Here is a 15,063-nt window from a genome sequence, read left to right as displayed (position 1 = left end):
AGGTTATTCCATATGGCTAGAAGGAAATGAAAAGCTTATTTGCTTTTCTCATTTTTTTTCCCCTTTTCTATATATTCTTATCACTTTCCCAATATAAACTAAATGATGGGAGTTGATCCTGTTTATGGTATGTGGCTTAGGGCATGGGAACCTTCACCTTATTTTTTCCTCCTTGAATTGAACATGAAATTCTAATACTACAGGGCACAGGAGAGACCAGGGTTTATGAAGACTGCATATCTTGTGAATCTTAAGTAGAGCTCCTCAATTATTAGGGGCTCAACTTTTTCTCAGTTTTCTGGTCACTGTGTTACGGTAAAGGAAAGCAGCTTTGAGAGATAAAAATCTTAGCTTAGTGGATACAAAGTGTTGAAAAGGATGTTGAACCATTTATTTTTATAATAAATATGTTTGTTTTAGAAAATTTAGAAAATATTGGCACTAGCTCACAACAGTGATTTTTTCATTTGCTATCTTCAATAGTTACAGCAAGCCAGTGATGTGATTTCTATGATCATCCCTATTCTACAGAGGAAGAAACTGACCTTAGGGAAATTACCATTTTGGTTTTTATTCTTCTCATCTTCCCCCCATATATGCATATACATTTCTTAAATAATATTTGGATCATACAAAGCAGGTTTTATGACCTATTCTTTCACTTAGCAAGACATTGTGAGAACATTTCTTTTTGTTATTAAATTGTCTTTGAAAACAGATTTGAATGTACATGTAATATTTTATCTTGTGAAATTTACTTAATCCAGAATTTTTCAACCTTGGGGCTACTGGTACTTTGGACTGGATAATTTTTTGTTCTGGGAGAGTATCTTGTGCATTGTAGGTTGTTTAGCATAATCCCTGGCCTCTACCTGCTAGATGTCAGTGGCACCTTTCCCCCACCCAACTGTGACAACAAAAATGACTCTAGACATTGCCAAGTAAATGTCCCTGGGGGACAAAAATCACCTCTGGTTGAGAACTACTCATTTAACTGTATGTATTTTATGCTTTAAATAAGAATATATGGGTATAGTAAACTCATGGTGAATTTTCTGTTTGAAAAAGTAGACCCATGCCGTCCAGATTACATTTATCAGCTCCTAAAATCAGCTACTTTAAAAATTAATATTTTTTTCCTTAATAGCAATTTTGCTTGTAAGTTGAAAATTTAACAACATTATTTGCATTCATATAAGAATGTAATTGCCTATCTCTCCGCAGTCTGATGGAAAGGCATGCCGGGAGCTTTGACCACGGTTATTTTACTGTAGATGAATTCCATTATCTTCATGTCACTTTCTTAAAAAGTTTGGTCATTGAGGCAACTATAATACCTGGTGTTATTAATGGAAACCAGAAGTTACTCTTTCAGCTTATTTATGTAGTTTTCTTTATACGTTTTGACACTTTAGAAGGATCTATAAAGCCATCTTTCCTATCAGATAGTCATCTTTGTGTGTAAATAAAATGATCTTTCTTTAATAGAACTATAGCATACAGTATTAATAGTTACAGTTGTCCTTTTAAGGAACTAGCATTCTTTCTTGGGGTGAGGTGGGGTGGGCAATACAAAGCTAATTGAAGACTTTACTCTTTGATTAATTTTGAACTTTACCTTCAGGTTCTTTTTTAGGCATTCTTTTTTTCTCATCTTGGATCTTTTCTACACTTTATGGAAAACTTTAATACGAACATGACAAATTTGGAGATGTCCCATATTATGCATGTACTTTTAGTGATAACGTTATAGTTTCAAATAAATGTAAATATCCAATAATATGTAGCTCCTGTCTATGTTGCCTTTTGTGCATGTTGATAATATGTTAATATCCTATGGTAGTGACTAGAACTTTTCCTTAAAATATTATTATATATTGGCTGTGCATGGTGGCTCACGCCTGTAATCCCAGCCCTTTGGGAGGCTGAGGCGGGCAGATCACGAGATCAGGAGATCGAGACCATCCTGGCTAACACTGTGAAACCCCATCTCTACTAAAAATACAAAAAATTAGCCAGGCATGGTGGTGGGTGCCTGTAGTCCCAGCTACTTGGGAGGCTGAGGCAGGAGAAAGGCGTGAACCCAGGAGGCGGAGCTTGCAGTGAACCGATATCATGCCTCTGCACTCTGGCCTGGGCGACAGAGCGAGATTCTGTCTCAAAACAAACAAACAAACAAGCGATAACGATATATATATATATAGTTATATGTTTTTGAATCTCAAGATATGTTTTGATTGACTTGTATTAATTTTAATTATGCTCTTAAAAATTTGTATTTAGTACCAACTGTGTTTTATCATTCTATTCTCTCTCTTCTCTAATAAATAGTAATAGCAAAGACATATTTTAGTTTAGGGCTTCTACAAATTGAATTATTTGTAAAGAGAGAATATTTTAAAATGCAAATTTCCTAAAATTCAAATGTTCTGATACAGGATTTTGATAGCTGTTTTTATATGTTAAGCTTGTAAGGTCCACTACCAATTTTGGATATTTCAATTCCCCATAGGTAATTAGAGTTCTAGAAAGAATGTTCTAGAGGAAGAAAACCTGTATTTTATAGCTTCATCCCCAGGGTTGGTTATCGATTTTCTTTTTATTAATAGTTGGTTTTTTACTGTGGAAGTTCAAACTGCATGAAAGTTTTTTGTGTGTGTGAATTTCTTTTGAGGATATTAGTGTTTCCCTATTGTATCTAGCTTTAAAACATTGGATATTTATTAAAAGGATTTGCCCCTAGTCAGATGTAGTTGATGACATGAAACCAACTAAACCATTCATCTTATTAAAATTCCTGGAGGTTCAGCTGAGGTCTTTCTCAGGTGGAGCTGGAGAGGATGAAGGTCATCTCCACAGAGTGCGATGTGAATAGTCCAGGAGTGCTCCACTGGTGGTGTTTTCTACCAGCCTAATTTGGGCTTTGTAAGATATCTCACCTTTCTCCAACCAGTATATTGAGTATCATTTTATTTTGTAAAAACAAAACAAAATTGGATTTTAATAAAGAAATGTTACCCAGAGATGACATTTTAAGTTTTGTATAAGTAGTAACAGTAGAAAATGTAATGATCTTTCTCTTAACCCCTAGAATTAATGTGACAGACATTTTTAAAAAGTAAAATTCAAGTCTTCATTTGGTCTGTAACAGTGATGCCATATAAAATGTACTAATATGTGAAAAATACAACGTTTAAACAAGGTGAAGAATGTAGAATCCATTCTACACAATTATTTTTGGTTGTAAACAATGAAAAAATCAGTTTCTTGTACACAAATTTTAAATTTTTAGGTGAAAAGAAATATAAAATATTCTTGTTGGTGTACAAGACCAAGTTAGGTAAACAGGACTTCCTCCATGAAAATGTACCCGATGGTAACACTGTAACAACATTACTAAACAGTTTTTCAGGGAGAAGTCTTTAATTGCTTTAATTTGTTATCCTTAAAAGTAATTTCCCTCCTCCTAAGTCCAAAACTCAGTAAGATTGACCATGATGTGACATTTATTTTCAGATAGTGTTTAGAATTCTGTAGCATGGTATAAAGGACTTGTCTTTAATTAAAAGTGCTCTACACTTAGTAAAAATCTATGTGAGTTGAGGAATTGATTCTTTTTAAAAGAAAGCCGCAAATTTTTCTTGTATGGGTAAATGTCACTCTGTTCGTATCTCCGCTTAGCTGCAAGTCAGGACTTGTACTATTCCACTAGGTTGTCATAGAAACGCAGTTAACTGTCATCTCAACTCAGACTGTTGATGGTTTTATTTGTAGGTTTGTAGGATTATTAAAATTTAACAAAAATTATTGATTTGCTTTTTATTAACACTGGGTTGTTTACCATGGAAGTCCAAACTGCATGGAAACCTTTTTTCTATTATTATTATTTTTTAGTTAAAGAGAAACTCTATAATCTACTAGATTTTTAAATGTTTTTTATTTAAAGTATGATGTGGAGTCTCCAGTAGCAGAATAACCTCCATGAATCGTATTTTTGAATCACTTTCTATTTTCTTTGTTTATATCAAGGAGAAAAAAAAAAAACTTAAAAATTCACCTTTACCCTGCTTTTAACTTAACATAAAAGATACTTGTCAGAAAAGCATGAAAAGGTACATCAAATGCCTAATATTGGAGTCTTCATTTTATTTATGGTTTTTGAAACCCAGTAAGGATGCTTCACTGAGCTGTATTGTGAAAGTATTTATTTTTGTATATTTATGTGTGAGAAATTATTTAGTTTTCACTTATAAGTAAGACAGGAAAACCTTATTTACAGTGACTTTATCTAATGGTCCGTGGATGAGTGCTTTTATGCAAAATAGTCAAGAGACTAGAATTAACTTTTCACATTGGATGCACATTTGATGTCCCGACTTGAGCAACATGTGGCATCTTATTATAAAGACTAACACTCAGGATTCAATTTGTATTTAACATGTTTACTTCAGAATGCACACATCATCTGTGCTACATTTAATATTAACTTTGTAATGATTTCTCTTTCTTGCTTGTAGATACATAAGTAGAAGTGTCTGTTGTTTTTTGTAGTTTTCTTTTTTCAGTGTTTTTAGTCTTGACTAATTAGCTATTTTATATTTTCTGTTAGAAACAGGTCAGTTTTGGGGTGTAACAGCTCCTTGGTTTGGGTAGATTATCACTACCTTTTCATAGAAATGTGTAGGCCCTGTGGATAACTGTGCTTATACTTCTCTTTTGTTGCCATTAGTTCTTCAAGTTATTCTTGGAAAGTTAATAATAGGTATATCATCTTTGTTTTTAATACTTGCATCCGAAATAAACAGCTAATAGCTTATGTATAACTAGGGAATTAAATTTAAGACAGCTCATCAGTAGACATGAAATACTGATTTTAACTGAGCTTATGGCTCTTAAACTGTTATTACTGTTCTTGTAGCTAGTCTGCATGATGGCTTCCAGTGACCCTCACCTCCTATTCCTGCTCTGTGCTGCCTCTCCCACACTGACCTGTGTGATTGAAAGGATATTGTAGAAATAACAGCATTCCATCTGAGGCCGTATAAAACATGGAAGGGGCTTCCACTTTTTTTTCTTTTGGATCACTCTTGCTTCATGGACCCCTCCACAGGGCTGCTTGATCAGAACATGGCAAGTGACTTCCTTCAGAATGAGTGATCCAAGAGTGTTGGCAACTTCTGCCGACAGTGAGGACCAACTTGCCAGCCATTTGATTGAGCCATCTTGGAAGTAGATCCTCTAACCCCAGTTAGGCCTTCCGATAGTTGCAGCCCTAGCTGACATCTTGTCTGCAACCCTGTGAGAGATCCTCAGTGAACCACTCAGCTAAGCCACTTCTGAATTGCTTACCCATAGAAACTGTAAAATAATACATATTTATTGTTGGTTTAAATCAGTACATTTTGGTGACCAGGAGTGTGGCACATGCTTGTAGTCTCAGCTACTTGGAAGGCTGAGGCGAGAAGATCTCTTGAACCTATGAGTTTGAGTCCAGCCTGGGCAACATAATGAGTCTCTATCTTTATAGAAAATAATAAAATAAGTAAATCAGCAAATGTTGGCATAATTTGTTACACAGCAATAGCTAGCTAATGCACCTGCTAAATAAACATATTTTAAAATGTTTTCTAATAATCACATAGTTTATAATTATTTCTAGGTTTAGAATAGGCTTCTGTTGTGGTTTGTAGAGTCATTTTCATAGGAGATTTTGGAGTGTGTTATAGAAGGTATTGACTTTAGAGCACTCATAGCTGAATTTGAATTTTAGCTTCTCCTCTACTCACTGTATATCTTGAAGAAATTACTTAAAATCTCTCATCACCAGTTTTTGCTGAAAATCTGTAAAACAGGACAATTATACTTAACTCTCAGTAGGGTTTTTTTTTTCTTTTAAGTCAGGTTGAAATGAGATTTCTGATATTAAGTCTCTAGCATGATGCTTGATATAGTCCATCATTTCCATTAATCCACAGATTAACCCCTTTCCATGTGAAGATACAATCCTTTGCCCCAGAGGTGAAGACTTCTGTAAGAATTTGAGTTTGCAGTCTCTGCCTAGTCTGTCCTCTCAGTCTTATAGTCTTCCGCAGGCAGGGCACTTACTACTCTACAAGTCGTTTTTCTTTTGCCTAATTTTCTTTTTACTATGATGCACCTTAGGTGTGACTTTATATTTATCCTGCTTATTGCAGAGCTTCTTGAGTTTGTAGATTGATGTCTTATCAGTTTTGGAAAATTCTGTTACTGTCTCTTTAAATGTTGCTCTTGTTCCTTTCCATTTTTCCTTATCCTTCTGGGACAGTAATGAAAAGTATGTTAGAGCTTTTCACTGTGTTCTATATGCCTAATAGATTCCTTTATATATTTTCTTTCCATTTATTCTTCTCTGGGGTTCCCTTTGGATATTTTTTTTACTCATTTCACTTATTTTGTCTTCCGTTTTACTAATCTTCTATTAAACCATCTATTGACTTCTTAATTCAGTTAACATTTTCAGTGTAAAATTTTTCATTTGATTCTTTTTTTTTTTTTTTTTTTACAGATTAGAATTCTGTTGAAAATTTCTATCTTTTCATCAGCTTTCTGTCTTTTTCTTTTTTTTTTGAACATGTAGTTGTAGTTATTTTAAAGCCCTTTACTGCTAACTTCAATGTCTAGGTCACCCATTTGTTTATTTTTATGGTCTTTTTTCATCTTGATTTTTGGTCATTTGGTCCTGTCTTATGGCATACCTGGTAATATTTTATTGAATCCTTAGTACTGTACATGAAGAATTGTAGAGGCCTCGGTAGTTTTCTTTCTCCAGAGAGGAGTCACCCTTTCCTTCACTAGACAGATATGTTGGGCGTTATATACCTCCAATCAAAGATTGAACTGAGTCAGAGCTCTACGGGAGTTAAGTTTTTGTGTCCTCTAGGGACCAGGGGTTCCGACTAAGACTGTGATATTCACCAGGATCCAATTTCCCGATGCCTCTTGAACTCTTATTCTTATCTTCTTAACACATCAAGGCAGTTGATTTGCGTTTTTCTTTCTGTTCAGCTTTTCAGCTTCATCCTGTGCCGTTTTAGAAATTGACAGTTGTCTTACAGGGAGAAGTAGCTGTGTAACAAGCTTGTGTCTCTGCCTCTTTTCCACTGATATCTTGGCCCCTCAGGTCTCTCTCCAGTTTTGTCACTCTGTCCCCACAAGTGCCAGAAGGTGTGCTGCTTTCCCTACCCCCAGCAGTGGCTGCCTTCCCAGGCAGAGCTTGGGTTCTCAGCCTCTTGTCCTACACCCAGAATTAGTAAATGCCTCCAGGAAGAAAGTGGCTGAAGAATGCCAGTGCAATTCTTTGCTGCCCTGGAATCTTGACCCTTCTAGTTGAGGTTGCCTCAGCAGCCCTTTGATGCCTTGGATAGATGATGTTGTATATTCCATTAAGACTTTCTGGTTATTTGTAGTGGGAGCACTGATGTCCTCAGGCTACTCTAATATTAGCTGCAGGGTGAAGACTATGTAATTATGGTGGTTTCTATGGTGTTTTGACACTGCAAACCACGATAATTCCATAGTCTTCACCCTCTAGCTAATGTCAGTAAGTAGATTATTTTTATGGACTTCTGTTTTGGCTAGCTTTATGCCATCACAGTTTTCTGTATATAAACTTTTTGTTTCTCATTACTTATTGATGTAAAATAAAATCTTACTCTGAATCATAGTAACTTTTACAACTCTCCTTGATTTATTAATTCATGGCCATTATAGGAAATATTGATTACTAACTTTCTTCCATAAGAGTGAGGATTAAGAATATTTTATGAAGCCGTACCAAATAGTAAGTTTCAACATGTAAAGTTAGTGACAATGTAACACTAAGTCTGTATACTCTTGTTTTCAACTTTTGAATTTATTTTACCAGTGAAGTTGTAGCAATTAATATGCCTAGGCAAAATGAAATATGAAGATCTTAAACTTTAGCTGTAGTTGGAATTATTAACATCGTTGAAGGAACCATCTCTGATTCTCTCGTAAGAAGTGTATTTTGAGGTTTTCAAAACAAAAGTGTATGACGCCAGTCATTTTTCTTTGCCGTTTGTGCAGGAAGAAGAGAGCGAAGAGGAACCCAAGCTGAAGTATGAAAGGCTTTCCAATGGGGTAACTGAAATTCTTCAGAAGGATGCAGCTAGCTGCATGACAGTCCATGATAAGGTAAGGTGGCACTTTCAGAGGATTCTTCTGTAAATTGTTTCTATTGTAAATTTGCTTGTGCTTTGGAGTCCTGATGCTTTTGGTGGTGGCTTTTTACAGTGATCCTGTCTCCTTGCCGCTACTCTCTTCCTCCTTGCCAACAAAAAACGAACAAAAAAGTCCAAATATTTTATATGTGTGTACACGCCCATTCACACACATACAACATACTCCAAGACTGTATTAAGTAGAATGTAGACAGTGATCAAAGTCAAAGATTTATATGAAATGGTTTTTGGAAACTCTATCGCTCACTTAATTCCTTAAATTATAAGGATTCCATTAGGAACCTGTTAAGATTAGAAATAATGTGAAGCTCAGTGCTTTTATAGGGGTAAAAGGGATTATATTGTAGGCGTTATGAATAGTAGAAATGCCCCAAATTACTACTTATATCAGTGAATGAATTTATTCCACATCTGGGTCCTTGCTATAACAAAGCTCCAACCAACTTTCTGAGTGCAGGGTAAGTACTGGATAGCACCCTTAGCCTACTCTTGGACCAAAACAGTTTGTGTCATAGTCAGAATATTGGGGGGCATGTAGCTTCACCCATTGCTGTCTTCTTCCCTATGACCTTGTAAGTTTTAGTCCTTCCACAAAAAGCAAACTGCTCTTGTCTGATCCATCGCCTGGCTTTATCCTATGTTACTAGAAGTGTGGCTCATCCTCCCCCTTGCTTCCCACCCAGTTCCTTTTTACCTCAAATTTTGTTTAATTGTAAATAGAGTCCTGTACCCACAACACTTTATTAGAGTATGTGCCTTCTTTCTCATGTTTTACCAGCAGCCTTCTCCTTTGAGGTGTCTGCCATTTGGCTGCAATGCCATCGACCCCTTTTCATTGCTGCCATTGTCCAACTTCTGGTCCCTTTTCTTCACTCGTTGAAGACTGCCTTTGCAGTTCTTCAACCAAATTTCATTCCAGTGACCCTTACCTCTTCCCTGTTTCATCTCCCCACTGATAAGGCCACACTTTGGATGGTGTCAGCACTGGAACTTGAGGATCTTAGCCTCTATGACACTCTTTGTTGACCCCTGTTATTCTTCAACCTTTTGTGCTCATTTTCCCACAAGCTGTATGACTTTATGCAGTCTTGATCTCTAATCCATTCATTCTTTTCTTTTACTTTTCTGTGCCTGTGAAATGATTGATTATCCTAACTCTATCTTACCAGCATCTTCAGTTCTTTTACATCCCTGTCTTCCCATTGTGCACCTCAGCCATACTCTCAACCCTGAATTAGTGCTTTCGTGACAAGGACAGCCATGTGCTGTTACAGACTCACACACCTAGGTAAATTTGTCACTAAAAATTATTCTGAATTATTTGTCCTTCGTCAGTTTCTTTAGTCCTCAGTCCCTCTTCTGAACCACTGTCCCTTCTTTCTTAGAGGATGATGTCATTTCTATGTAAGAAGATTGAGATTGTCAGGTATGAACAGCCTCAATTCCTGACCTCTTTTTCACACCCATTCTTACCCATGGGAGATTTTCTTTCTTTTTTTTTTTTTTTTTTTTTTTTTATTTGGGTATAACTTTATTTATTTATTTATTTATTTTGTATTTATTTATTTATTTATTATTATTATTATACTTTAAGTTCTAGGGTACATGTGCATAACATGCAGGTTTATTACATATGTATACTTGTGCCATGTCAGTGTGCTGCATCCATCAACTCGTCAGCACCCATCAACTCGTCATTTACATCAGGTATAACTCCCAATGCAATCCCTCCCCCTTCCCCCCTCCCCATGATAGGCCCCCGTGTGTGATGTCCCCCTTCCCGAGTCCAAGTGATCTCATTGTTCAGTTCCCACCTATGAGTGAGAACATGCGGTGTTTGGTTTTCTGTTCTTGTGATAGTTTGCTAAGAATGATGGTTTCCAGCTGCATCCATGTCCCTACAAAGGACACAAACTCATCCTTTTTTATGGCTGCATAGTATTCCATGGTGTATATGTGCCACATTTTCTTAATCCAGTCTGTCACTGATGGACATTTGGGTTGATTCCAAGTCTTTGCTATTGTGAATAGTGCCGCAATAAACATACGTGTGCATGTGTCTTTATAGCAGCATGATTTATAATCCTTTGGGTATATACCCAGTAATGGGATGGCTGGGTCATATGGTACTTCTAGTTCTAGATCCTTGAGGAATCGCCATACTGTTTTCCATAATGGTCGAACTAGTTTACAATCCCACCAACAGTGTAAAAGTGTTCCTATTTCTCCACATCCTCTCCAGCACCTGTTGTTTCCTGACTTTTTAATGATCGCCATTCTAACTGGTGTGAGATGGTATCTCATTGTGGTTTTGATTTGCATTTCTCTGATGGCCAGTGATGATGAGCATTTTTTCATGTGTGTGTTGGCTGTATGAATGTCTTCTTTTGAGAAATGTCTGTTCATATCCTTTGCCCACTTTTTGATGGGGTTGTTTGTTTTTTTCTTGTAAATTTGTTTGAGTTCTTTGTAGGTTCTGGATATTAGCCCTTTGTCAGATGAGTAGATTGCAAAAATTTTCTCCCATTCTGTAGGTTGCCTGTTCACTCTGATGGTAGTTTCTTTTGCTGTGCAGAAGCTCTTTAGTTTAATGAAATCCCATTTGTCAATTTTGGCTTTTGCTGCCGTTGCTTTTGGTGTTTTAGACATGAAGTCTTTGCCCATGCCTATGTCCTGAATGGTACTACCTAGGTTTTCCTCTAGGGTTTTTATGGTATTAGGTCTAACATTTAAGTCTCTAATCCATCTTGAATTAATTTTCGTATAAGGAGTAAGGAAAGGATCCAGTTTCAGCTTTCTACTTATGGCTAGCCAATTTTCCCAGCACCATTTATTAAATAGGGAATCCTTTCCCCATTTCTTGTTTCTCTCAGGTTTGTCAAAGATCAGATGGCTGTAGATGTGTGGTATTATTTCTGAGGACTCAGTTCTGTTCCATTGGTCTATATCTCTGTTTTGGTACCAGTACCATGCTGTTTTGGTTACTGTAGCCTTGTAGTATAGTTTGAAGTCAGGTAGCGTGATGCCTCCAGCTTTGTTCTTTTGACTTAGGATTGTCTTGGAGATGCGGGCTCTTTTTTGGTTCCAAATGAACTTTAAAGCAGTTTTTTCCAATTCTGTGAAGAAACTCATTGGTAGCTTGATGGGGATGGCATTGAATCTATAAATAACCTTGGGCAGTATGGCAATTTTCACGATATTGATTCTTCCTATCCATGAGCATGGTATGTTTTTCCATTTGTTTGTTCTTTTTTTTTCTTTTGAGATGGAGTCTCACTGTTGTTGCCCAGGCTGGAGTACAATGGCGCAATCTCGGCTCACTGCAACCTCCATCTCCCAGGTTCAAGCAATTCTCCTGCCTCAGCCTCCTGAGTAGCTGGGATTACAGGCACCCACCACTACACCTGGCAAATTTTTATAGTTTTAGTAGAGACAGGGTTTCACCATATTGGTCAGGCTGGTCCTGAACTCCTGACCTCAAATGTTCCACCCGCCTGAGCCTCCCAAGGTGTTGGGATTACAGGCGTGAGCCACCACACCCGGCCACCTACAGGAGATTTTCTTTCTCTTATTTGTGAATCTTTTTGTCCACTTTTGTTGTTCACTTCATCACATTTCCTCCCTTGTTTCCCAGCAATGCATACTATGTCATGGAGCGTACCTAATTCTACCTCCAAGTAACCAGGAATCTACCTTGTATCTATATAGAGTTGCCTATTTTTGTGTATTTCATGTAAGTGCAGTCAACATTATTTGATCTCTTGTATCTGGTTTCTTTCACTTAATGTAATGATTTTGAGCTTCATTCGTGTTGTAGCACGTATCAGTACTTCATTCCTTTTTATTGCTGAATAGTATTCTATTGTATGGGTATGCTATGTTTTGTCTATCCATTCACCAGCTGATGGACATTTTGCTGATTCTGAATTCTGGATCTCACCTTTCTTCTCAAAACTTCTTTATCGTGACATCCCAGCACTTTTCAGGTGGATCACGAGGTTCCTATCCTGGCTAACATTTCTACTAAAAATACAAAAAACTAGCCAGGCGTGGTGGCGGGCGCCTGTAGTCTCAGCTACTTGGGAGGCTGAGGCCGGAGAATGGCGTGAACCCGGGAGGCGGAGCTTGCAGTGAGCCGAGATCACGCCACTGTACTCCAGCCTGGGAGACACAGCGAGACTCCGTCTCAAAAAAAAAAAAAAAAAAAAAAAAAAACAAAAAAAAACTTCTTTATCGTGACACCATTCTTTTCCTATTTTCTTGATCATTTGTGACATTCCTTTGTTTCTTTCACTTTCCTTTCTTTGCCTCCACTTTTCCTTTACATGTTGGCTTTCCTAGGATTTGGTCCATTATCCACATTTCTTCTTAATTTGTACTTTATCTTGGTTTTAAATCTCAGGATTTCTGTGACCACCTGCAGACTGACCTTCACTGGAATAGCATGCATATTTACTTATGGTCCTCTTAAACATCTTTATCTGCTGTTTGTCTTTTTACCTGAACCTCAGCATGTCCATAATGAATTCATTTTCATTTCCCTCTAAACTTGCATCTATCTTTATTCTTTATCCCATTTGGTGGCATCACCACCTCCTTTGTCACCTAAGCCACAGATGAATCCTTCTTCCCTTTCACTCAGCCGTTTCCTAAGTCCTGATGATTTTCTTACTACTCTTGCTCTGGCTTAGACTCTTATCTTCTCCTGCCTCTACATAGTAAATAAAAGAATCTCTTGTGCCTCTAATTTTTCTACTTTAAACCCATCTGTCACCTGGTTGCCAGAATGATCTGCTGAAAATACAGATTTTAAAACTCTTGTATGATTTTGCATCAACTATGAAATAAGACTTGAGCTCGTTAATGTTGTATCTAATGCTAAGATCTTGCTCCCTCTCTGTTATTGGCTTGTGTCTTACCACTTTCTGCCATAAGTGTGGTGCTCTGGCTACAACACTTGGCTGTTTCTACTCACACCCCATTCTGCTTGATCCACACACGTCCAGAGCCCTTCTCTTCTGTTCAGGTATTCTTTATTTTTTCCTGGGAACTAATGCACATAACTGCGAACTCGTCTATTTTACTTCAGATTTGCTTTCACCCTAGTCTGTTCATAACATTCTACTAAAGTAATCTTCCAGAAACCTCAACCTGATCATGTAATCCTCCTTCTTAGAATTCTTTATTGGCTTCCTGATGACTTAATTATTTGGGCCTTCCCACCCTGATTTCCTCTACTTTCCTGCCTTTCATCTCTCCATAAATATTTGAATGCCTCTTATTAGCTGACCTTTCAACCTTATCACCTGTCTCTTCCCTGGGCATGAATTAGATGTGTCATCCATAATTTCTGGACTTTGTTCTGCATTTTATGTGTCTCCGTGCCTTTGAGCAAGTTGTATCCACTCTGCCTAAAATTGTTTTTACTACAAGCCTACCCTGTCTGCCTTAGTGTCTATTTTCTAATTTCTTTTTTAAAGTTCAGCACAGCTGTCAAATACTATGTTCCATAGGGTCTTAGAGATACTTCCATTTTAAGCATTCTCTTTAAATTTAATTGTAATTAAATTTTTATGTCTGTTTCCCTCATTTTACCATAATCCTTTTAAGTCACACTTGGTTATTATCTAACCATATTGTAATGTTTTTTGTGCATTTGTCGAATGAACCAGTGAATGGATGAAATGGAGAACAAAGTTTGCCTGCCTAGAGGTCAAACTTTATTAACATTGTACTTAAACCAACTTTGCCAAAGAGCCTGATGGTTGGGAACTGTAATCAATGCTAACTTTTAGAACATGCACTCTTTATCTGAAGTCCATGTTTCTATTTAAGAGGATTCTGATCCAGTTGAGTGTTTTAGCTTTTAATTCTGGCCCTAATTCTGCTACTCATCGACTGTTTCCTGGGAAGTCTTATCAACTTTCTGAACTTACTTCCTCATGTGTAATTGAAGGCACTCCCTGCTGTAATGCTTTGAATACTATAAAACACTATGTGAAGGTAGATGATATTAGACAGTTGACCAGATTTAAAATGGTCTACTTCTTGTTTCCTTTGCAATGTCCAAAGGACTGCTTATCACCTTTTCTACTTGTTTCGTTACATAAAGTCCAATCTTTATGGATGTACATATATCAGTTACTTAAGTTACTTACATGAAGTTTAAGGTAAAAGCAGTTGTGCTTAGTGGATGATGCCCAATCTGGTAGTATAGAAAATGAGTCAAGTTTCTGTAATTAAACATGAAAGGGTCTAGTGATATTATATTTATTCTTTGCCCATCCTGAATTTTAAGTACATTCAGGTTAAAAAAAAGAAACAAAACTCAGTAGTTACAAAAGTTCAGCTTTTAATGGCTGGAAGGTGGGTAAAATTGGAGAATTTGTATTTATGTTGTCACATTTGTGGCCATTTTGCATTTTTTGTTTTATTTTAAGTAGTGGAAAGTATTAGTAAATGATGAAAATACGACTCATCCATAATATTGGTAGTTAAATAACTTTCATTGGCTTATTAAACCTTTTTTTGAAGAGTATATATTTCTAAAAATGGATAGCACTGATTTATCTAATCTAATAATGAAATGTTTTCCTTAGCACAAGATAGCTTGTCAAAAGAATCCCTGAATCTTTTTTTCCAAAATGTTCTAACATAGTTTTAGTTTTAGGATGAGACTAAAGTCAAAATAATTATTTTATGTTTTATTTCTATTTTAAAGATTAAATGAATGAAATTAGTAATTTAGAAAAAAGAAGAGAAGGGATTAATATACTTGGGTAAATTACGTAAAACTTGTAACTTCCATAAAATAAAATGTAAT

The 15,063-nt window shown here is 36.5% G+C and overlaps 2 protein-coding genes across 3 annotated transcripts in view; one reads left to right on the top strand and one right to left on the bottom strand.

The window, feature by feature from the left end:
- The window catches only part of YAE1 (YAE1 maturation factor of ABCE1), a 967,894-nt gene that overhangs the window by 706,027 nt on the left and 246,804 nt on the right, over positions 1-15,063 (bottom strand). The window lies entirely within an intron of this gene.
- VPS41 (VPS41 subunit of HOPS complex) overlaps positions 1-15,063 on the top strand; it is a 229,229-nt gene that overhangs the window by 74,515 nt on the left and 139,651 nt on the right. For both annotated transcript variants that reach the window (XM_050783300.1, XM_050783299.1), the window contains one exon: positions 8,086-8,193. In XM_050783300.1, the coding sequence (XP_050639257.1) occupies positions 8,086-8,193 (108 nt within the window). The remainder of the gene's footprint in view (positions 1-8,085; positions 8,194-15,063) is intronic.

This window comes from Macaca thibetana, chromosome 3 (genome assembly GCF_024542745.1).
Source record: "Macaca thibetana thibetana isolate TM-01 chromosome 3, ASM2454274v1, whole genome shotgun sequence".
NCBI classification, from domain to species: domain Eukaryota; kingdom Metazoa; phylum Chordata; class Mammalia; order Primates; family Cercopithecidae; genus Macaca; species Macaca thibetana.
The sequence above is the reverse complement of the archived record's forward strand: the minus strand, read 5'-3'. Positions and strand labels throughout refer to the sequence as shown.